General features: G+C 35.6%; 2 protein-coding genes across 3 annotated transcripts; both read right to left on the minus strand.

Annotated features, from left to right (window-relative positions):
• Positions 1–573: 573 nt before the first annotated feature.
• On the minus strand, positions 574–7,395 carry LOC129896146 (thylakoid lumenal 17.9 kDa protein, chloroplastic). Its single transcript, XM_055971979.1, has 4 exons — positions 6,999–7,395; positions 1,389–1,503; positions 1,220–1,289; positions 574–1,020 (listed from the first exon to the last, which is right to left on the minus strand). Exons 1-4 carry the CDS (start codon positions 7,280–7,282, stop codon positions 800–802), a joined length of 690 nt encoding a protein of 229 aa, XP_055827954.1. The 5' UTR covers positions 7,283–7,395; the 3' UTR covers positions 574–799.
• Positions 7,396–17,566: 10,171 nt separating this feature from the next.
• LOC129895808 (non-specific phospholipase C6) lies at positions 17,567–21,720 on the minus strand. 2 transcript variants are annotated; one of them, XM_055971579.1, is made up of 4 exons: positions 21,190–21,720; positions 20,157–20,928; positions 18,778–18,954; positions 17,567–17,922 (listed from the first exon to the last, which is right to left on the minus strand). In XM_055971579.1, the coding sequence occupies exons 1-4, from the start codon at positions 21,511–21,513 to the stop codon at positions 17,618–17,620; spliced, it is 1,578 nt and encodes a 525-aa protein (XP_055827554.1). In that variant the 5' UTR covers positions 21,514–21,720; the 3' UTR covers positions 17,567–17,617. The 2 variants fall into 2 exon arrangements, with proteins under 2 accessions (XP_055827554.1, XP_055827555.1); XM_055971580.1 differs by having other exon boundaries at positions 17,567–17,913; positions 21,190–21,718.
• Positions 21,721–22,891: the final 1,171 nt, after the last annotated feature.

The following is a 22,891-nucleotide window of genomic DNA, read 5'->3' on the forward strand; positions in this document are numbered from 1 at the left end:
TAAAATGACCATAGAAACTAGCAGAGTAAGATGACTTCCAGAAGCCAAAAGTTAAAATCAATTCTATGAATCCTCGCTTCTCCATTTAAATTTATTTAGGCTTTCACCAGAAACTTTTCAGCAAAGCAAAAAGTCTATTTAGCACCATTAAACCTACTGATGCAACTTCCTAAAACACTTCTTTAGCTATAATTGTGTAGCTGTGTTCATATAGATGCTTATTTTTGAGAGAGGAGAGGTCAAATAAACAGAAAAGGAATTTGAGTTCCAACATCAGTAGTATCTTGTTTATTAGGATAGAAAAGAAGCTACTCAATCAGAAGATCGGCAAGCACATTGATTTTAGGCTCGAAATAATCCTTTGTTCCACCGCCCTAAGGCTAGTTACACAAAGGTAGGGATGTAAGATTTGCATATATCCTATTCTCTCCAGACTTCACTTATAATCCACCCTCTCCAAATTCCACTTTGGGGATTTTACTGGGTATGTTGATGTACTAGCATTGCATCTCTGATGCAGTCAACAATTCTCCTGAGAGGTCATTTGCCGGAGGCAAGCAATGTTACAAAGTCACAAGGAACTAAGACTATTAATAAACCAATCCAATAAATTCGTTTCAAGAAACCAGATAGATTTTTTTCCCCACTATTAACAAGTGGATTGCCGCGCGTAACATGCAGCAGAATTTTTTTATGAATGATCGGATCCACAAGACAAATATTTTTTAAAAAGGCTTACCACATGCATGAATTGCTATACAAAATTTAGTGCATGTAGAAATTTATATACATCAAAGTTCTAATCCATTGAGTCAAGACTTGGTGCATACCATCCTAACTCTTCAGTGATCATTTTCATTCTTTCTTCTTGTCCTTTTGAATCTCCAAATGCAGTAGTAAATGGGTATATGTAGGTCACTTTTGTGGCCATTGCTCTGTAGGCAACTGAATCTCCTTTCACCAAAAACTCTAAAACATCTCTGCCAAATCCTCCGTCAACCTCAGCCTGCAAATATTTTCCTGCAATTATTTGCATCATCAGCAAACATTCCCATGATGCACCGAAAATTTTCCTATTTAGTTTCCTAATTAATCAATATCTAGATTTCAAAAAAGTATCTGTTATGCAGTTACATCTGTATCTGTCTAGTATTTCAGGCATCTATATGCATCTTGAGTAAAGTGCACTGTTTGATGCATCTTGATTCTATACAATTACCGTCAGGGATATCTTCAATGACTTGAATCTTTGCATTCTTCTGTGTCTTCAAAATGGCATCCTGCAATTGCTGGCACAGATATGAAGAATTTAGCAGCAGGCAATTGCTTAGTTTCTGAACAAAATGAAAACGAAGGTTGGAAGTCTAGAAAGTCCACATCTTCTTTACCATGATAGCATTGCCAGAAGAATTTTGAGAAATTATCAAGGGGAACGCAGAAGAAGAAGATTGGGGATTTGTCGATACACACGCTGGATTAACTGACGGGCAAGGTCTGATTTTTCTGCAATAGCAAGCGACATGAACCATAAGCCAATGAAAGAAGTAAGCATTAAATGTTTGAGCAAACTGGCTTTAAATAATGGCCTCTATTGTATATACAAAGAGTTAACTACAAAATCAAGCAAGGAACAAGAGAACATAGTGATACTTGGCTTTTGTAAGTTTAACCACTAAAATTATGTCACCAAGTAGACAAGGAATGCATTGCACTTACTACATACGGGTTAAACTAACACAATGGTCCCTAAGAAATTACCTAAAACGATAAAACGAGTTTAAAACAACATTTGGAAGTTCAAAACAGCACCATAGACGGAGACTGGATACAACAACAACAACCCAGTGAAATCCCACAACGTGGGGTCTGGGGAGGATAAAGTGTATGAAGACCTTACTCCTACCAAGGTAGGACGATTGTTTTCGAGAGACCCTCGGCTCAATAAAAGCATAAAAAAAGGTCAGATAAGGCTAAGAAGTTCAAAGCGATATGGAAAAGCAAATAACGAAAGCGACACAGATAAAATAGAGTAATCAAAGTACAGAAAGTAATAGATAATACTAGAAATCAGAGCACAAGAAATTATAGTGCGCTAATGCGCCTACTAATACGGAAGAATAACGAGATTATGTACTAGCCTTCTACCCTAATATGGGTCCTCCACATCCTCCTATCTAAGGTAATGTCCTCGGTAAGCTGTAACTGCGCCATGTACTGTCAAATCACCTCTCCCCAATATTTCTTTGCCTACCCCTACCTTTTCTGAAACCATCCATGGCCAACTTCTCACACCTCCGCACTGGGGCATCTGTGTCTCTCCTCTTCACATGCCCAAACCATCTCAGTGGCATTTCCCACATCTTGTCTTCCACCGAGGTCACTCCTACCTTGTCTCGAATAGCCTCATTTCTAATCTTGTCGCTCCTGGTATGCCCACACATCCATCTCAACATTCTCATCTCGGCAACTTTCATCTTTTGAACGTGAGAGACCTTAACTGGCCAACACTCCGCCCCATATAACATAGCCAGTCTAACCACCACTTTGTAGAACTTGCCCTTAAGTTGTGGTGACACCTTCTTGTCACATAGCACACCGGAAGCGAGCCTCTATTTCATCCACCCTGCCCCAATACGATGTGTGACATCATCGTCAATCTCTCCGCTGTCTTACATGACAGACCCAAGGTACTTGAAACTACTTTTCTTTTGGATGGCCTGGTCACCAAGCCTAACTTTCCCACCAACCTCCTAAGGTGTCTCATTGAACTTGCACTCTAAGTACTCTGTCTTGGTCCTACTAGCTTAAACCCTTTATACTCCAAGGTATGTCTCCAATCCTCCAGCTTAGCATTAACTCCGCTACGAGTCTCATCGATCAGGACTATGTCGTCCGTGAAAAGCATACACCATGGCACCTCATCTTGAATTTGTCGCGTCAATCCATCCATCACCAAGGCAAATAAAAACGGACTAAGAGCTGATCCTTGATGCAACCCCATCACAACTGGAAAGTGCTCTGAGTCCCCTCCTACTGTCCTTACCCTGGTTTTGGCACCCTCATACATGTCCTTGATCACCCTAATGTACGCCACAGGTACACCTTTAGCCTCCAAACATCTCCATAGTATCTCTCGTGAAACTTTATCATAAACCTTTTCTAGGTCGATGAATACCATATGCAAGTCCCTCTTCCTCTCCCTATACTGCTCCACCAGTCTCCTCATAAGATGGATGGCTTCTGTAGTTGAGCGTCCCGACATAAATCCGAACTGGTTCTCTGAAATATACACGCCTCTCCTCACCCTCATCTCTACCACTTTTTCCCACAGTTTCATAGTATGGCTTAGAAACTTGATACCTCTATAGTTGTTGCAGCTCTGGATATTCCCCTTGTTTTTGTATAGAGGGATCATTACGCTCGACCTCTATTCTTCGAGCATCGTTGCTGTCTTAAAGATGACATTAAATAACCTAGTCAACCACTCCAAACCTACCGAGCTCGCGCTCTTCCAAAATTCCTCGGGAATCTCGTCAGGTTCGGTCGCTCTTCCCTAGCGCATCCTACGCACAACACCCTTAACCTATTCGACCGTAATACTCCTGCAACACCCAAAATCGTGACGCCACACTGTATGTTCCAAATCTCCCAACACAATCTCTCTGTCTCCTTATTCATTCAAGAGTTTATGGAAGTATGATTGTCATCTCTGTTTAATGAGGGTCTCCTCTACCAATATTTTTTCATGCTCGTCCTTAATGCACTTCACTTGATCCACGTCATGTGCCCTTCTCTCCCGCGCCCTGGCTAGCCTGAACAATTTCCTATCCCTGCCTTTCTCTTCTAGTTCAAAAGCTGTCGTTTTTGCTGTCGAAACCGCCGACTTCGCCTTCTTCCTCGCTATCTTATAAAGTTCCCTATTCGTCCACTTCTCCACCTCATTCTTGCTTTTTATCAACTTCGCATACGCCATTTTTTTTGCTTCCACCTTCTCTTGCACTTCTCCATTCCACCACCAGTCCCCTCGATGCCGACCACGGCTACCTGTCGAGACTCCCAACACTTCCCTTGCTACAACCCTAATACAACTAGCTGTCCTATCCCACAAACTGTTCGCATCCCCACTACTATCCCAGGCCCCCATATCCTTCAATTTCTCTCCCATCTTCAGGGCACTAGCCTTGGTCAAACTCCCTCATCTGATCCTAGGTCGGTCATCCCCGACTCTCTTCTTCCTCGTCATCTTGATTTCTAAATCCATCACCAAGAGCTTATGTCAGGTCATAAGATTGTCGATCGAAATGAACTTACAGTCTTTGTACAAACTTTTATCATCCTTCCTAAGGAGTAAAAAATCTATATGAGTCTTAGCCACCGAACTACAGAAGGTTACCAAGTGGTCCTCCTTCTTTGGGAAACACAAATTGGCTATCACCAACCCAAAAGCTCTTGCGAAATCCAAAAGTGAAACTCCTCCTCTATTTCTGTCCCTGAAGCCAAAGTCTCCATGCACATCATCATACCCTCCCAAAATAGATCTGATGTGCCTATTGAAATTCTCTCCCACGAAAAGCTTCTTAGTAGGCGGTATGACTCCCACTAACTCGTCCAAATCCTCCCAAAAGAGCCTTTTATCCTCCTCGCCTAAGCCCGCTTGGGGCGCATAAGCACTAACAATGTTCAACGTGATCCCTTCAACGACCACCTTAATCGACATCATCCTATCAGTGACTCTCCTAACCTCCACCACCTGATCCCTTAAATCACTGTCTACTAAAATGCTTACCCCATTCCTATACTTTGATCTATCGGAGAACCAAAACTTATATCTATCTACCTCCTTAGCTTTAGAACCTACCAATTTGGTCTCTTGGACACAAGCTATGTTTATCTTCCTCTTCTTTAGAATCTTAACTAGCTCTATGAATTTTTCCGTTAACGTCCCAATGTTTCAAGAACCTACTCTCAGTCTAGACGCTCTTTTAACCCAGTTACCCCTCCTTACCCTCGTCCCTGTCCCTGAGCGAGAACATGACCCTAGTCTACCATCACTACCCAAAGCCACGAAAACAAGTATGAACTAATAAATTATTCAAAGGTTTAAAGTCAGCAAACTGTAACTACAACTGTATGAGCAAAAAATAGATATGGAAAGATATGAAAACCGAAGGTACCAACTCCAGTTGAAATGAACCTGGTTGCCGCCGAAAAACACTGGAAGTGAAAAGTAAACGTTACGGGAATACTCAAATAGCAAGTTATTGTTTAAAGAAACTCTCTAAGGATTTTCTCAAACACTTTGTGTGCAAGGCGATAATTTGAAGATTCATATGAACTGATTTGAGATTCTTCTTCCAAATCAATAGCGAATGAATGAGAACAACAATGGGTGTTCAATTGATTCTTATAGAAAGGAAAAGAAACAGAACAAAAGGTAGTCACAGTGATTTGAGCTTCTTCTTCCAAATATGACAGTATCATAGACGGAGACTGGATGAATTCTGAAAAAGCTTGTATTATTGAAGTGTCTTTGTGACAGTAGGATACTAAAGGATCACTACATACGATACGTGCTATAAACTAGTACCTAGAAAATATTCTTAACTGAAAAAGTTAGCAACTACACCATCTTCCTGTAAACGTCATCAGCTTTAACGGAATCCACTCCTTCAATGTGGGGGCTAATGAATGATGCATGCATTAAGTTGGTGATAATGACAAATTGTACCTCTCATTGTTGACATAATTAACTTTGTCATGCCTACTTCTTAGATTGGACGACCTCATCTAAAACTTAAAACTATTAGAAAGAAGACAAATTTGTTTATTTATTTATTTATTTTCGACAGTGACAGAAGCAGGAATTTCATCCGGGGGATTCATAAAAATGCTCCCTTTTATATGGAGCCCGGAGGATACAACAATTTATATATATATATATATACACATAAAATAATTCAGCCACAATGGCAAAGGGAATGCAGTTCGATAAACGTGGTTCTGCCACATAATTTAGATGTGTAACACACACACCATCTGCTTGCCAACTCTTTTTCTATGTCCAAGGCTCCAAGCATATGGGAATAATTTTGACTATGGGCGTCTGGGAGACTTGAATCTAAGATCTTTGTCCAACCACGTTGAACTGTACGACCACCTTATTTAAAAGCTTAAACTGTTTGAGAATGACACCTTTTTTTACCTTAGTCTCCAACACATTACACATCCCCTCATGTGCAAGTCAAATAGGTGGAAGTTCATTTTGATAATAGATTGAGGTATGATTTGAACACAGAACCTTATTGAAGTATGACTTGAACACAGAACCTTAGTCTACTCTGTATCCTGTTGAATCTAAACGACTTGAACTTCTAGATGAGGTGATCATACAATTCAACATGATATTAGAATCATTATTTAGTAAGCCCATCCTCAAACCCATAACTTCATACTAAATTTCACATGTGAACATCGGAATCCAATTACACGTGCAAGAGAGTGTTAAGTTACTAGTCGTACCACATGGTTGTGTAAGGATTTCAAATAAAGGTCTCCATGTTTGCATTGAAGTTTTGGATTGGACGCTTAGATTGTTTCACACTACATTCCAAGACCTCATGTAAACATGTTTGATCGCCATTAATAGTGCAATAGAACCGAGCAAAACGGTTCAGCCCATTTTAAAATCCTATTTCTTTGACAAATTAAAGAAAAAAATTGCAATGAGAGACATTGAAGTGCACATTTCAATTTTAGCAAAGTGCATAACAGATATAGTACTATAAGATAAGAATATGATAAACTTGACAATGAGAGCATTGTGCTTGAGTCTTATAGCTCCAATCTACAAAATATCTTCTAACCGACTCATAACAAACTATGTCAGCTCATCACCAATTAACCTTTAATCAATCAACTAATAGATTAGTAACTAAGTAATGGAATGGACCATATTCACTACGTGATGCATTTGAACAATAGCTAATGTGGACAATTACCCATTTTCGAGTCCAGTAGGCAAGTTCTTGGATTGTGAGAATGGGGTCATGGGAGAAAGCGGAGAAGATTTGGAGTTGAGAGAAGGTATCGCCGAAGAAGACAAGGGAGCGACCAGAGAAACAGCGACTGCCAGAGGAAGTACCTTTGACCAAAAAGATTGGTGGTGTTTAACGTCAGTAGCTGCAGAATTGGGGTTAGAAGGGAACTTGTTGGTGGGAGAATTTTGCTTGGCGGTAACTTGGGGAAGCAGCGGAAGAAGGCGAGCGCTAATTCCCAAAGCCATGTCTCTGTTTCTTCTTCTGCCTGCTGTCCCATCCCGTCTCGTCTATACTACAGCCAGTTGTAATTTTGTTAATCCTATTTATGGTCCACGCTCTGCCACGATCGATAATACAAGCTTTCATGATTTCACAGCTTTCTATATATAAAAAAAACCTTTTGTTATGCGCAGAATACTGTGAGAAAGATATAGGTTTCTATAAAGTACAAACAAATACTCCCTTTAAATCTTGAAATTAAAAAATATATAAAATGTATCTAAATAAATTTAAATTTTATGATCTAAAATTAAAAAATAAAAATAAAAATTAAAATAGACTAAAAAAAAAAAGGAGAAGGCAACTCTTTTGCCATATAATTTTAATTTTTTTTTTGAATTGATGATTTATTAGAACTAATATTTTTATATTTAGGTAAGAATAATCTAGACGCACACTCCATTCTTCTCTATTCTTATTTTATAAGACAAACATTAAATATGTTGTTGTAATTGCCACAGTAGAAATAGCAACATAATCTCTTTTAAATATGGTATTTGGACGGAATTGTAGCTTTTGAATTATTTTTACTTTTTAAAATTAATTATTCAAACACTATAAAAAAATATTTTAATTTTTTTTTAATTTAAAAACATTTAAAATAAATCAATTCAAATAAGTTCTCAATATATATTTGGGTTTTAAAATGGTTTGATAATTTGGTTTCCGATTTCATCCCAATTTTCAATTTTTTCTTCAATATTCTTGAGATCTAGATAGAATAAAAAGGATTGATTTATGTTCCTAAGGATAGAGATCAATCGTTTACTTCAAAAAAAATCTAACATTAATTTCCTTAATTAAAGTTTTATTAAAATATTTTTAACACCATAACTATAAATAAAATCTAGATATTTCTTCTTTTAATTTAATGTGGAAGAAGAAGAAGAAAAATAGAAAAAGAAGCCTAATAGAACAAGAAAAACAGAGCTTTGGAATTGTAGAAGAAAACGACAGAAGCTATTCCTCCCAAGTCCTATCTATATCAACAAAAACAACTTGTATAAAATTATACATTGAACTACTAAAATATTTTGTTTTTGTTATAAAATAAATTAACTCAGCAAATTAATTTAAAAAAAAGATAAAAAGAAGGAGTTGAGAGAATTATTGTATCTGTGTGTATTAGATTGCATAACAGTAATGGCTATTTATAGCCACTGCAAAGGAAGAAAATGAAAAAGTTGAGGGACAAAGTTGGATTAAGTGGAGGAAAATAAAGTAGACATGGACAACCACCAATTTTTGTATAACACTTCACCCCTTGAATGTCCACGTGTAATATGTCTCATTAAAAACTTTACAAGAAACAATATACATAGTTATCCTGAACACTCATAAATATTGTGTCTCGTTACAAACTTTATAAGAAACAATATACATAATTATCCTGAACACCCGTAGATGTTGTGCCTCGTTAAAAACTTATTAGGAAAAATCCAGTGAAAAAAATATAGTGAAGAAAAAATAGTACACACATCTGCTAATACGCCTTGAGTGTTGCCTCATTAAAAACCTCATCAGGAAAATTCAGTAGGACAAAATCTTGGTTAAGGGAAAAAGAGTACAACGTGTATTTTACTCCCCCTAATGAAAACTTCATTTGATATTTTGGACGACGATGCATTCCAGTCCTATATCTTAGCTTCTAAAAAATTGATGTTGGTAATACCTTTGTGAATAAATCTGTAAGATTATCACTAGAACGAACTTGTTGTACATCAATAGCAACTTTCTTCTGGAGATCATGTGTGAGGAATAATTTTGGTGAAATATATTTTGTTTTGTCTCATTTTATAAAGCCACCTTTCAATTGAGCTATGCACGCAGCATTGTCTTCGAATATAACTGTGGGTACTTTGACATTATTTTCCAGGCCGCATCTTTCTTTGATGAACTGTATCATTAATCTCAACCACACACATTCTCTACTAGCTTCATGAATTGCTATTATTTCAGTATGATTTGAAGAAGTAGCACCAATAGACTGTTTTGTAGATCGCCATGATATAGCAGTTCATCTGTATGTAAATATATAGCCTGTTTGAGATCGAGCTTTATGTGGGTCTGATAAATAACCTGCATCTGCATAACCAATAAGGTCTGCACAACCTTTGTTAGTATAAAACAAACACATATCAATGAAACCCTTTAGGTATCGCAAAATATGTTTGATACCGTTCCAATGTCTTCGCGTTAGGGATGAACTATACCTTGCCAGCAAATTAACAGAAAATGTTATATTAGGCATGTTGCGTTAGCAAGATACATAAGTGCACCAATAGCATTGAGATATGGTACTAAGAAGTTCTTCATTTTCTTCTGTAGGTCGAAATAAATTTTTGTCCACTTCAAGTGATCGAACAATCATTGGAGTACTTAATGGATATGCTTTGTCCACATAAAATCGTTTTAAGATTTTCTCAATGTAGGCAGATTGGTGGACAAAGACCCCGTCTGCTAAATGTTCAATTTACAGATCCAGATAAAGTTTTGTTTTTTCAAGATCTTTCATCTCAAATTCTTTCTTTAGATATTCAATCGCTTGGACCTCTTTAGGGGTTCCAATGAGATTTATATCATCAACATAAATGGAAAATGACGAGTATAACAAACTCTGATTTCGTTTTCTTAATAAAAATATATGGACAAATAACATCATTTATATAACACTCATTTATCAAGTACTCATTAAGACGATTATACCACATACGTCCTGATTGTTTCAGCTAATATAATGATCTTTGAAATTTGATTGAGTACATTTCTCGAGACTTAGTACATGTTTTAGGCAATTTTAATCTTTCTGGGATTTTCATGTAAATTTCATTATCAAGTGAACCATAAATGTAAGTTGTAACTACATTCATTAGATGTATTTCAAGATTTTTATGTACACTTAAACAAATGAGATATCGAAAAGTTACTCCATCCATAACAGGTAAATGTGTTTCTTCATAGTTGACTCCGGTCTTTGAGATAATCCTTGTGCAATAAGGCATGCCTTGTATCTTAAAATTTCATTTCTCTCATTTCGTTTTAGCACAAAAATCCATTTATGTCCAACTGATTTTACACATTCAGGGGTTTGGACTGCAGGTCCAAAACTCTCACATTTAACAAGTGAGTCTAATTCTGATTGAATTATCTTTTGCCATTCTGATAAATTACATCTACGTCGACATTCTTCAACGGATTTAGGCTAAAGACTTTCACTGTCTTGCATGAGGTTAAGTGTAACATTATATACAAAAACATTATCCATTGTAATTTTCGATCGATCTAACTTTATCTCATTATCGATAATAATTATTAAAAGTTCTTCATTCACTTGAGTTTCGGGTTCACTGATTTCTTCAGGAATATCAGGATTACTCAAATCTTGACCTTCTTCAGGAGGTTCTTTTGTAGTATCATTTTTATTATTTCTCACACTTCTCTTTTGTAGGATTTTTATCCTTTGAACCCAATGTTATACCACACTTCAGAAGTGTTTGGGATTTAGAAGCTATGATACTAGTAGATGGTCCTTTTGGACATCAATCTGGATAGGCACATTCAGGGATATGTGTCTTAGTTATCCGTTTCAAATCAGTAAATGCATCTGGCATTTGATTTGCTATTTTCTGTAAGTGGATGATCTTCTAGACCTCCTGCTCACATGTGCGGGTATTTGGATCAAAATGAGATAATGATGAAACTTTTCACACAATTTCTCTTTCTCTTTTGGGTTCTGTTTTCTCTCCCCCTAATTACGGAAAAATTATTTCATCAAACCAACAATCTGCAAATCGAATAGTAAATAAATCTCTTGTCAACGGTTCAAGGTAGCGAATTATGAAAGGTGAGTCAAACCCAACATATATGCCCAACATTCGTTGAGGGCCCATCTTTGTACGTTGTGGTGGTGCTACAGGCACGTATACCGCACAACTAAAAATTCGTAGATGGGCGATATTTGGCTCATGACCAAATACTAATTGTGACGGAGAGTATTTATTATAATTTGTCCATCTGAGACGCACAAGTGTTGTTGCATGTAAGATAGCATGGCCCCAAACAGTAATCGGCAATTTTATTTTCATAAGTAGAGGTCTTGCTATTAATTGTAGGCGCTTAATAAATGACTCTGCAAGACCAATTTTTATCCAAATTGATAAGTAATAATTATCAAAAATTTGGGATGTAAATTCTACAACATTATTAAGGCGAATAACTTTAATTGGATAATTTAGGAATTACGCCCTTAATCTTATTATTTGTGCTAATAACTTTGTAAACCCCAAGTTGCGAGATGATAAGAGGCACACATGAGACTATCTTGATGATTTATCTATTAGGACTATAAAGTATCTAAACAATCCACTAGGTGGATGAATAGGTCCATATATATCCCCATGTACACGCTTTAAAAAGCCAGGAGATTCGATGCCAACCTTTAGGGTTGATGATCTGGCAATTATTTTGCCTTAATAACAAGCGGCAAATGAAAATTCATCATTCGTAAGAATCTTCAGGTTCTTTAGCGGATGTCAAATTGAATTTTCAAGAATTTGTCTCATCATTATTAATCTATGATAACCTATTCGATCATGTCATAACACAAATGTATTTAGATCAGTAAACTTTTGATTTACGATTAAATGTGCTTCAATTGCACTAATTTTTGCATAATATAGGTCAGACGAAAAAGTTGGTAATTCTTTCAAAATATATTTCTGACCTGAGATACTCTTGGTTATACCAAAGTATTCGATATGCATTTTATTTAGTGTCTCAACATGATATCCATTTCTGTGGATATCTTTAAAACTTAACAAGTTTCTTGGAGATTTGGAAGAGAGCACTGCATCTTCTATAACAATCTTTGTCCCCTTAGGTAAAAATAAAGTAGCTCTTTCAGAGACTTCAATCATTTTTTATTTATGAGAAATTGTAGTAGCATTTGCTTTTCTTCTAAGCAAGTAGGAAAAATATTTCTCGTCTTTAAAAATGACATGAATCGTTCCTCTATCAATTACACATAAATCCTCGTGATTGATTATTGATCCAAACAAAATTTGAGGCATACCATATTTTTCTTCAAAAAGAAATAAAGTAAACATTATAATTAAAATATGGCTCATTATACAAATTTTATTTATTATATGAATTAGAAAAATATAACATATTATTTAATACAATTACATCTAGATGCATAGGCTCAATATTGTCTTCAGAGATAAAGTTTGTCTCTGGATTATTTTCTGCTCTCTTTAAAAATGTCTGATATAGCTGAACCAGACGTTTTAATGACCGACAGGTATTGACTAGATGCCTTATTGTCATCTTTGATGGTGTCTGCCAGACCTATCGATTCTAGGTGCCTTATTTTCATCTTTGATGGTGTCTGCTAGACCTATCGATTCTAGGTGCATTTCGGCATCGAATGCCCATGATGAGTAGCATTTTTCAGATATATCAAGAGCAACAAATTCAAGTTTAGAGATATTATACATTTTAAGAAAATAAAATTCTTACCCTTTTGTTACCTGTTTAAAATAGCTCAAAGTGATGGAGACTTGTGCTGATAACGAATTATAAAATAAATTAACTTAACAAATTAATAAGAAAAAGAGACAGAAAAAGAAAGTTGAGAGAATTATTGTATTTGTGTGTATTAAATTGCATAACAACAATGACTATTTATAGCCACTGCAAAGGAAGAAAAATAAAAAAGTTAGAGGACAAAATTGGATGAAAAAATTGGGTTAAGCGGAGGAAAATAAAATGGTGGCCGCCCTTCCTATTGGGATAGCAGCCTTCGGACTTTGCCTGCCCTTTCTAATAAAAAATTCCGGCTTGGCCTGGGAAAGCGCTGGCAACAACTGAAAGGAAGAAATGAGATAATATCAGATTCTATTTCTTTGGATTTGAGCTGAATCTTGTCTATTTCAACCCCCCTAGATTCGGATTCGACTTTTGAGCCTTTTTGAGAGCCTCCCTCTCCCTGTAGGTCGAGCCTCATTTTCAGTCGCCCTCTCCGCGTCCCTTACTCAACTTTTGAAACCGATTACTTGACAGAACTTAGATATGGTCTTTGAAGGAATCAATAAATTTATTTCTTCGCCTTTTTGACAATAAATCAGAATTCTCGTGGAGTCTTCGGCCCGAGCTGTATGAGTTAAAAACTCGTCCCACGTACGGTTTGGAGGCCGAGTCGTCCTTCCCTGAAATGGAACTTTCATGTTGGAGCAAGAACTAGCATGAAAGTCGATCTATTAACGTCTGTTAGACTTTCTTTCAAAAACCTTGACTAATTGAATAGTGAAATTAGAATAGGCTGAGAAAAGGGCTATTCTATTTTTCAGAGAGAAGAATGACCAAAAGTAGACCTGATCTGAACAAGTATATCCGACCTTTCGTCTGAACCGCCACCAATTTTTGTATAACAATTTTTTAATTAAAAGAAAGGTACCTTAAGTTGCTTCATTTTGAAGAAAAAAAATTATAAAATATTCTATCTGATTTCTCCATTCTCTCTCTCTCTTTTTTTGTTTTTGTTTTTGTGAATATCACGAAGGTTATTGAACCAAGGTAGTTGTCCCAGTTTCAAATAATAATTAGCAAAAATGTCAATAATTTTATAGAGACTTTCCTTTTATTTAATTGTCACGACCCAAAAATCGAAGTCATGATGGCACACATCCCAAAACCCAATCTGATGTGTAAGCCTAAAAATAAAACTCATACGAGACTCCTAAAGGGAAAATCATGTCATGATTTAAGTGAAAAGAAAAACAATGAAGAAAATATCCCAAAACCTGGTGTCATAAGTATAAAGAGCATCTAATACAAGGTTCGAATCTGAAGATATAACATAAGTCTCTGAATAATACAAAAAACTGAAAAATAAAGACAGACTAGTGACGATCCTAATTCTGTGACCTCACCACTAATCTGAGAATACACAATCCGCTAGAATATTAACTGCCACATGAGGTACCCCGACTAGTATCTGCATCAAAAAGGGACACAGAAGTAGGGGTGAGTACAATTCACATGTACTCAGTAGGTTTTAGCTGACTGAGTATAAGAAATTAATCAAACCTATAAAATAAACTAAGGAACGCTTCCACCTGCATACAAAAAAGTTCCACTTCGACTTCGGTGCCGCCAGTTTATATATATATTGGCGCGAGTAAAGTAAACCCATAATAACAGCTCATAATCACAATTAATCAGATAATTCAAGCAGCACAGATATCAATGCAATGCAATGCAATATGATGATGCAATGATGTGGTGGTACGGTGGAATCAAGACTATCGCACAGCCTGTCGTATACACCTACCGAGCTGTGCTACCAAGCAGGACCCATGGGGGTCTCGCAGACCATATACCTCAATCATAATATCTCATCATCCTTGCCACCTCCTCGTGGTCAAGAGATCACAATGCATCTACTACCCTGCCGGAAAACTGCCTCGGTCAGGGACTCAAGATACAAAGGTTTAAAGGTGTTTCATTTTCTTTCTCAAAAAGAATTTCCATATTTCTCAACTTCCCATATTTCGTGATATGATGAATGAGGATGAATGCATCAAAACAAATACGGTATGAAAGTAATATTCAACTCATATTTGATACAAGGTTCAAAGTTCTCAAAACTTAACCTACACATGATATTCACCCTCAATAAATAATAATGGGAAGAAAATACTTCAATTTAAATATTCACCCCTTTCTCAATAATATTTCAATACTCAAGCATGTTCAACATCCCCAACTCAACCCCTCAGGCGGGCATCACAAGTCAAATAATATACTAAAGTCTCTCTCTTAGGCAAATCAAGAATCACATGCTCTCAAAGCAAATAAGATAACCAATAAGGCCCCCACACGGCTATGTAATACAAATAGACCCCACACTGCAACATATTAATAAATAAGCCCCCATACGGGCATCACAATATGTATAACATTCTCAACTCATACTACAACCCCATCCCAAAGTGTATAACATATGAATGACTAATTGCCCCATTTCAGTCTCAAAGAAGAATAACCAAACCTACCTCAATTGCCGAAACCGTACCCGAATACCTCCATCGGACAAGCAACTCTCGAATTCAGCACCCGGATTGACAATCCACTATCAACAATGAAACATACACATCACAAGGAGTCCAATGACACCCATATTGATAGGTTTCGAAATCGGGGGTAAAATTGTCCAAACAAATATTTATTTTTGAAAAGGGTCAAATCTGGAATTTTATTTGAAAATTATGTTCTACACATCAAGTAGGATTCGTGGCTGAAAATCTCATTAAAATCGAGCAAGAATCGAGTTCCAAATCATGAAAATACAATTTTCTAAAAATCACCACAATTTCATTACGAAAATGGCAAAAGACAGCAACTTTGAACAGCGATTTATCGGAAATGAAGCCTCTACAGCTAAAACTAATCACACCACAACGATCCTTGCGAAAAACTCAGCAATTTAGCCTCAAGAATCACTGAAAACGGACCCAAAATGCTCAAGATATCAAATCTCAAAGTTCATCAAAAATCTAATCCGAAAATAAAAAGGGCAGCTGCTATAACGCGAATCTTACCTAAAAAAATCTTCTCCATCACTTTATGATTACACCAGTGTATTCCTATGGAAAAACTACACAATTTAGAGCTTTGAATCACTGAATTCGGATTTAAGATGACCAAGAAATCATCTTCCAAAGTTTACAAAAATCTGAATCAAAAAATGGTCGAGGCAGCATCTAAAACATTAAATCTTACCTAAAACGAAGCTTCTAATCAAGATTCCGAGCTCACCAATGGATTCCTCACGAAAATTTCTTGAAGATAGACTCTTGAATCACTAGATTTGGACTTGAAATGCTCAAGAAATGAGGGTTCAAAGTTGAGAGAAAAGTCTGAAAAATCTGGTGCAAAATCTGCACTTTTGCACCAGATTTTTCTGGTTTTGCATTATTTAAAGTCTCCGAACGGACCCTCGGAATTCGTTCGGAACCCGATAAAAATAAACCAGATATGCTACCCCACTAAATTTGATAATCCGGACTCAATGGCGCATTCAAAATTATCATACGAGATCATTTCAATAAAAAGTGAATCTCACATCAAGGTATCATTTTAAGGCAAATTCCACAATCGGCCTCGGGATTAGACTGGAAACTTCGGGAAGCAAACGAAGGGTCGTTCTAGACCAAACTCGACATTCCGAAACTAACCGCGCTATCAGAATTTTCATCCGAGTGCATTTTCCAAGAAAGTTGACCAAAGTCAATCATAGGCTAACTTTCAAAGTCAAAAGCGCCAAATGACCCTAAACTCGTATCGATTGTCTCGATAGTCATGCCGACAATGCTACTAGCCTAATTTGGACATTACGGAGCTGATGGAATCATAAAAATATGAATTCGAGGTCTCCTTGACCCGAAACTCAAAAACTCGCAACTAAACCAACTTAGGCCTTCAAAATATCAAAATGGGCTCGGGACCTCTAAAAATTCAGCCAACACTTCTTCTAGACCAAAAACCATCCCCCGAATCCATCGGAGTCGTCGAAATTCCATTTCGAGTATCGAAACTCCAAAAGTTGACCAAAATCAAATTTTGGCCTAAAATTCCTTAAATTCCCAACTCAAGACTTAAAATCTTTGTTATAACTCAAAAACTAATTCATAAACTCTTCTAGACCAATTTCCACATTTTAGAGCTGCTGGAATTGACGGAAATCCATTCCGATACCCGTAGCTCTGGTTGGTCCCGAAAATCACTTTTTCACCTCTTAACTCTATAAAACTCAAGAATTTGCACAATTTACAAACCATTAAGATTTTGACACTTTCAACTAAACAAACCAATCAAATAATACTCGGGGGAACTAATGATAAGGATAAAATGGTAATTTCACACAAATTTTAAAAAAATAACTCTCAAGGTCATTACATTAATCTAGCTATATTATCATTATAGAGTCCATTTCAATCTGAATTTTCCAAGTAAATTAGGCTTACATAATATTGTATGTAGTCGCATATGAATTCAATCAATCTTCCACATGAGAGACCCACTTTTCAACCACTCAATCATGTAGGCATCTAGAGTTACGTTGTCGATAAAACAATAAAAGAAAAAAGAAAAAAATATACATCTCCTTTAAAAAAATAATTAGTGTATATATATTCAAATAGAGCATTTTTACTCTTTCGTTTCATCTAAATCCACAAAAAGCAATATACAATTAAAGGGCTTATTCATATCATATAGTAGTAGTAAATAAAAATAAACTAGTGGTGTACAAAGGTTCTAGTAGTGAGAGAAGATCTCATGTCTACAATAGTAGACTCATCTGCTCCCAACTTAATAGCTTCTTTACTTGCACTAATAAATCTTGAAACTGCACCTCCTACATAACTATGTGCTTCTTTAACATTCATTTTCTTCCCCATTTCATGTGGGAAACTGCTCAAGAAATGGTCCCCATTCAACACAGCTGCTAACTGCACTACTTCACTCTGAAACTCGGACAATGCCCGAGTTTCATCTGCTTCAGACCTAATGCTAGATGCATCAGGTAGAACCTCTGCAAATACTTAATAAAAAATTGATTAGCGCAAAAAGATAATTACAGATAATTGTCTATAAAAGTAGAAATAGTAATCTAGAAAATAAGGCAGATTTCAGTTAAGCTACAAAGCGTATTTTTTTTATTATTTTGAATTTTTAGTGTAAATAGGTTAAGCCTTGTTTGTCTGTATATTTTACGGACATAGCAGGTAAACCTGTCTTATTTTCTAGATTACAAATTTCACGACTTTACATGGATGATTATCTATAATTATCTTTAAGGTGATTTGATGATATATTCTTTTACACTATTAATATATAAATTTAGGGCAATTTGCGCTTTTTTAGTCCCTGAAATATCACAAATATTGATTTTAATAATTATAATATCTCACTAAGCATATTCAACCTTCAATTATTTAAAATCTGCAGTACTTTTGATCCTTCTTCCTATTAATTTTCACAAATTTCACAAACTGTTGACCATCACATCATTTAATCCCGTGTATTTTATATTAAGCTTGTCATGTTAGTACGTACTTCATATTTGAGGGCAACTTAGTTTTACATACTTACTATATAAAGAGATCAAGAACACACATTTTATCTATAAAAGTTTAATTCTCAAACTTTATAAATGAAAAATAAAATAGCCAGCGAGGAAGCATTAATAAAATGAACAAATTCAACCCTCGTGACAAGATCGAATTTGTTAGTATTCTATGGTTAAATCTTGTCACTTCCACATTATATATATTTTAATATAAATATATTCTTATCATTTAATCAAGAAATATTTTTGTGTCTATGTGCAACATATTATTATCATTATATAGTTATGTTAACAATAAATATAAATTATAAGGTTGAGAGTAGTTACCAGGGCAATCAGTTCTTGGAGATGACAATTGACCTACAACATGTTCAAATGTGCCAGCCCAAGCATCTCTATGAGTTAGAAAATTGGATGTAAGATTAAATATTTTCTTTATTGTTGCTGGAATTGATGAGTGTTCGAATTCTGAATTTGCTGCAGGTCCCTTGGGCTTAGTTATTACTGCATAAAAAATAAAATAAAATGTGACATTAGTTAATTAAACACTAGAATAGTACACAGAAAAAAACACAAAAGAAAGGTTGATCCCGTGACTATCTTAGATAAAAAATAATAATATAGAAGTACTAGTACAGATAGATCTGGACATCTTTGCTGTATTGAAAGATATTTTACTTTATCCATATGAAAGGAGCATGTACAAGTTTGGATCAATCTTACTCCAGAATTCATTGGTCCGACTAATTAGTCAAATTCGTCCCCGTATAAAACTCATTACGAGGTTTAATTAAACACTTCTTGTTGAAGTGTATTTCATTTTCACCGCTCAAATTCAAGACTCTAGTTATGAGGGAAGGAACTTTTGTCGTTTCATTATACCATTCAGTTGGGTAGGGGTCTTTCTTTATGCTATATATGTTGTTCTTTCTCTCTCGTACTTGAAACTGTGACTTTCGAGCCGATGGTCTTTCGAAAACAATCTCTCTATCTCCATGAGGCATCCTACCCTTTCCAAACCCCACTTGTGAAATTCCACTGGATTGTTGTTGTTGGTTGGGTAGGGGCTTTAGAATTAGAGTCATCTTCGCTAGGAAGCTCTAAAACCTGACTAGTCTATAAACAAATTCAATACTTCTTTCGCTTTAAGCATGCGACTAAGTCAAATTCATGCCCTAGAAAGTTCATTATGGGAGTTGATTTCTCATATGACCACTTAACTAATAGATGATCACTTAAACTAATTGTTGTATATTATCTCAAAAAGTTACTTTCATTGTTGAAGAAATTGAAATTAAGGTGACTATGAGAGAAATTAACCCCTCATAATGAAGGGTTTTAACACTCTCACTCTCATTTTCACGACTGATTAAGGATGAAGGAACAGTACCATATAACCTTTTTGGAGCCTTAGAAATGGAGTCCTTTTCGGATGAATCAGACCAGTAAATTTTGAACACCAAATACTGAGATAATAACTATTAGTTGAATAGTCATGAGAGAAATCAAACCCCTCATAATGAAGGATTTTAACAATCTTTGCCTAAGTGAATCTCATTTTCCTGGCTTGAAATCAAAATTTCTGATTACCATTCAACCATACCCTTTTTGGAGCCTTAGAAATGGAATCCTCTTCAAATTAATGGAACCAGTAAGTTTCGAACATTAAATACTTGAAGCAAAATTGATGGAATTTTTGCACTTACCAGTTCCTTTCTTGATCCAAGGAGAGACCATAATGGTTGGCACACGAACACCAAGCCTATCAAACTTAAAGAAAGAAGGTGCAGGCCCAGTATTCCCATCTGGATTTGGAACAACATCACCATAAGGAGTTTTAACATGATCATAAAATCCACCATGTTCATCATAAGTAATAACAAAAAGTGTCTCATTCCACTGTGGACTAGCCCTCAATGTCTCATAAATCTCCTTAACTAATTTCTGCCCATTAGCAACATCATGTGATGGATGATCATCATTTGCTGGATATCCAATTATACCGAAATACCTTGGCTCAATCACTGTCAAATTAGGCAAGTTTCCATTTTTAGCATCTTTCTTGAACTGCAAATCATACTGATGGAACTTGAACATGTACTTCAACATCCTTAGATTTCTGAAAAACAGAGTTGCTGGTATGTTTTGGTAGTAAATACCGAAATCTAATCCGTTTTCGTGAAGCGAATCAAATATGGTTTTTTGTGGATACCCTGTAGCTAGTTGCTTCTTGACATGGCTAGTGGAACCATGAGAAGTTGCAGAGTATAGAAATAGCCTGTTTGGTTGTGTTGGACCTGGAATTGAACAGAACCACCTGTCGAATACTGCGAATTCGCGAACTAATGTCGCGTAAATCGGGACATTTTCGGGCTTAAATCCTCTCATGACAGTTCTTGATAGATTATCAGACATGGTGAGTGCTTGTTCCACAAAACCTGACATTGATGGAATAGAGCCAGAGCCAGAGCCAAATACCTGTGCGACATAAGTTTGAACTTTTAGATGAGATACTTATACAATTCAATTCGCTATAATATCAAAAACCCAAAAAAAGCAAAAGAGTATTGCTAGATATTACAGACGTAATAGTTATTATTTTATAATCACTTTCTTTATTAAAAATAATTACCATTAAAAAATAAAGTAATTTTTTGAGATAATAACTAGAGCGATGATAGGAGTAATTAACCCACAGGCCACATGGATGAGTGAGAATTAAAATTTAAGCTTTTACACCTGTTGTTCCACATCTTCAAAAGAGTGACCAGGGTCTGGATCCACATACTGTGCATCATCCGTGAAGCAAATTGTTTCAGTATCTTGAGCTTTAGTTGACAATGGATTGCACTCTTTGCCAGTGACACCATTGATTCTTGGATTCACTGATTTCTTCATCCATCCAAGCAAGTGATCAAAAGATCTATTCTCCAACACCAACACAACAACAGTTTTAATGGGTTGTTTTTGGTCTCCACAAGTATTCTGAAAACCCCATGAAAGAGTGAGGAAAATCAAGAAAACAGAGTGAAAAGGTGGAGCTTTTCTTCTCAAGGGGTTCATTCTTGAATCTCAAGAAAATGGAGAAAAAAACAATAGCAAATGAACTAGTATATATATTTTTAGTGGGACAGTGGTAGTAAATAAGCTGCTAAACGAAGAGCAGAGGGGTATATGGTTAGGATGAAGTAAAAAGAGGAAGGATCTGGACATTTAGTAGTATAGTGGAGAGCTGTAAGGCAGACAGATGAATGAATGAAATAAATGTGCAGACGTAAGTTTGTGGCAGCTTTAAATGGAGATTGTCCTCATCTCATTGTGGGTCTTACTGGGTCAATAGTAAAGCAGTTAATTATATGTAAAACTGTAAAGTGATACTTCCCAAGTAAAGTATTAAACTAAACATATCACTTATAATCTTAGAATTAAAGAGTTTTAAAAAAAAAAAAAAAAAAAAATTAAAAAAAAGTAAGATAAGCAAATTGAGACGGAGGGAAGTGACTGTGGTAGTAGTCAAGCTTTGAAACAGGGAAAAAAACTTGAAAAGAAGGAGAACCTTTGGCAGTAATGAATACATAATGATCAGTATTTTTACTTTAATTCATGGCTTAAACATGATAAGTTAGTATAATTTAATATAAACATTAAGTGCGAATAAATTTTTAACATATATTTCCCATTAAAACTTATCATAGTCTAGTAAAACTGGTGAGGGTATTCCTCTTAATAAAGTATGTCATTTTCACTGTCCTCTTCCCCTTGTAATTTTTTAAAAATAAATTTTTTTAAAAAAGGATGGATATATTTGTGTAGGAAAATTTGAAGTTTCCTTTTAGTGTTGTTGCTTAACTTGTTCTTAACAACAACCAAAATGAAGAGTTGATGCTTGTCAATTGGAACATTCAATCACTAGTCACTATGTCAGTTTTCTTAACATATGTCATAAAGTACCAATCATGTGTGAAGGACATACCATTTTTATTTATACCAACTAGAAAATCCAAACTGCCACTTGAAATGATAGCAAGCAGAGTACCCTTCCCAGTAATGGAATTAAATTTCTTCAAACGAAAGTTATTAGTCAAAGAAGGGTAGCAAATTGCCTAAAAAAAGACTGACAAAATGAAAGAAAATACTGAGATGTAAATCAACTATCTTTTGGTATTCTCACGTGATTTCATGCACCGACACAAATATTGAACTTAATACTATTCTTTATTAGCTCAGTGGAAGGTGGGAACCCTGAGAGAGAATTTGGTTCTATTGTAGCCAAGTTATACTTGGACCCTCTTGTTACTTTTCAATTGCAAATACCATTTCACTATTAAAACCAATATAATTGCACTAGTACCATTTTCATTAAAATATATTATGAAAAGGAAATAAAAGTTGGACACAAGTCTGTATTTTTCCCTATTCACTGATTCTGACAATAAATGTA

Source organism: Solanum dulcamara, chromosome 7, assembly GCF_947179165.1.
Source record: "Solanum dulcamara chromosome 7, daSolDulc1.2, whole genome shotgun sequence".
In the NCBI taxonomy this organism is placed as follows: Eukaryota; Viridiplantae; Streptophyta; class Magnoliopsida; order Solanales; family Solanaceae; genus Solanum; species Solanum dulcamara.

Bases quoted from the DNA above. Each gene is read 5' to 3' on its own strand.
- LOC129896146 (XM_055971979.1), bottom strand. From the start codon at position 7,282: ATGGCTTTGGGAATTAGCGCTCGCCTTCTTCCGCTGCTTCCCCAAGTT. The intron at 1,504-6,998 runs GTAATTGTCCAC...TTGCTATTGCAG, and splicing joins CCTACTGGACTCGAAAATGG to AAAAATCAGACCTTGCCCGT. The intron at 1,290-1,388 runs GTAAAGAAGATG...TATCTGTGCCAG, and splicing joins CTTCTGGCAATGCTATCATG to CAATTGCAGGATGCCATTTT.
- LOC129895808 (XM_055971579.1), bottom strand. From the start codon at position 21,513: ATGAACCCCTTGAGAAGAAAAGCTCCACCTTTTCACTCTGTTTTCTTG. The intron at 18,955-20,156 runs GTAAGTGCAAAA...TTTTTTATGCAG, and splicing joins TTGGATCAAGAAAGGAACTG to TAATAACTAAGCCCAAGGGA. The intron at 17,923-18,777 runs GTAACTACTCTC...TTTTTTATTAAG, and splicing joins TCCAAGAACTGATTGCCCTG to TATTTGCAGAGGTTCTACCT.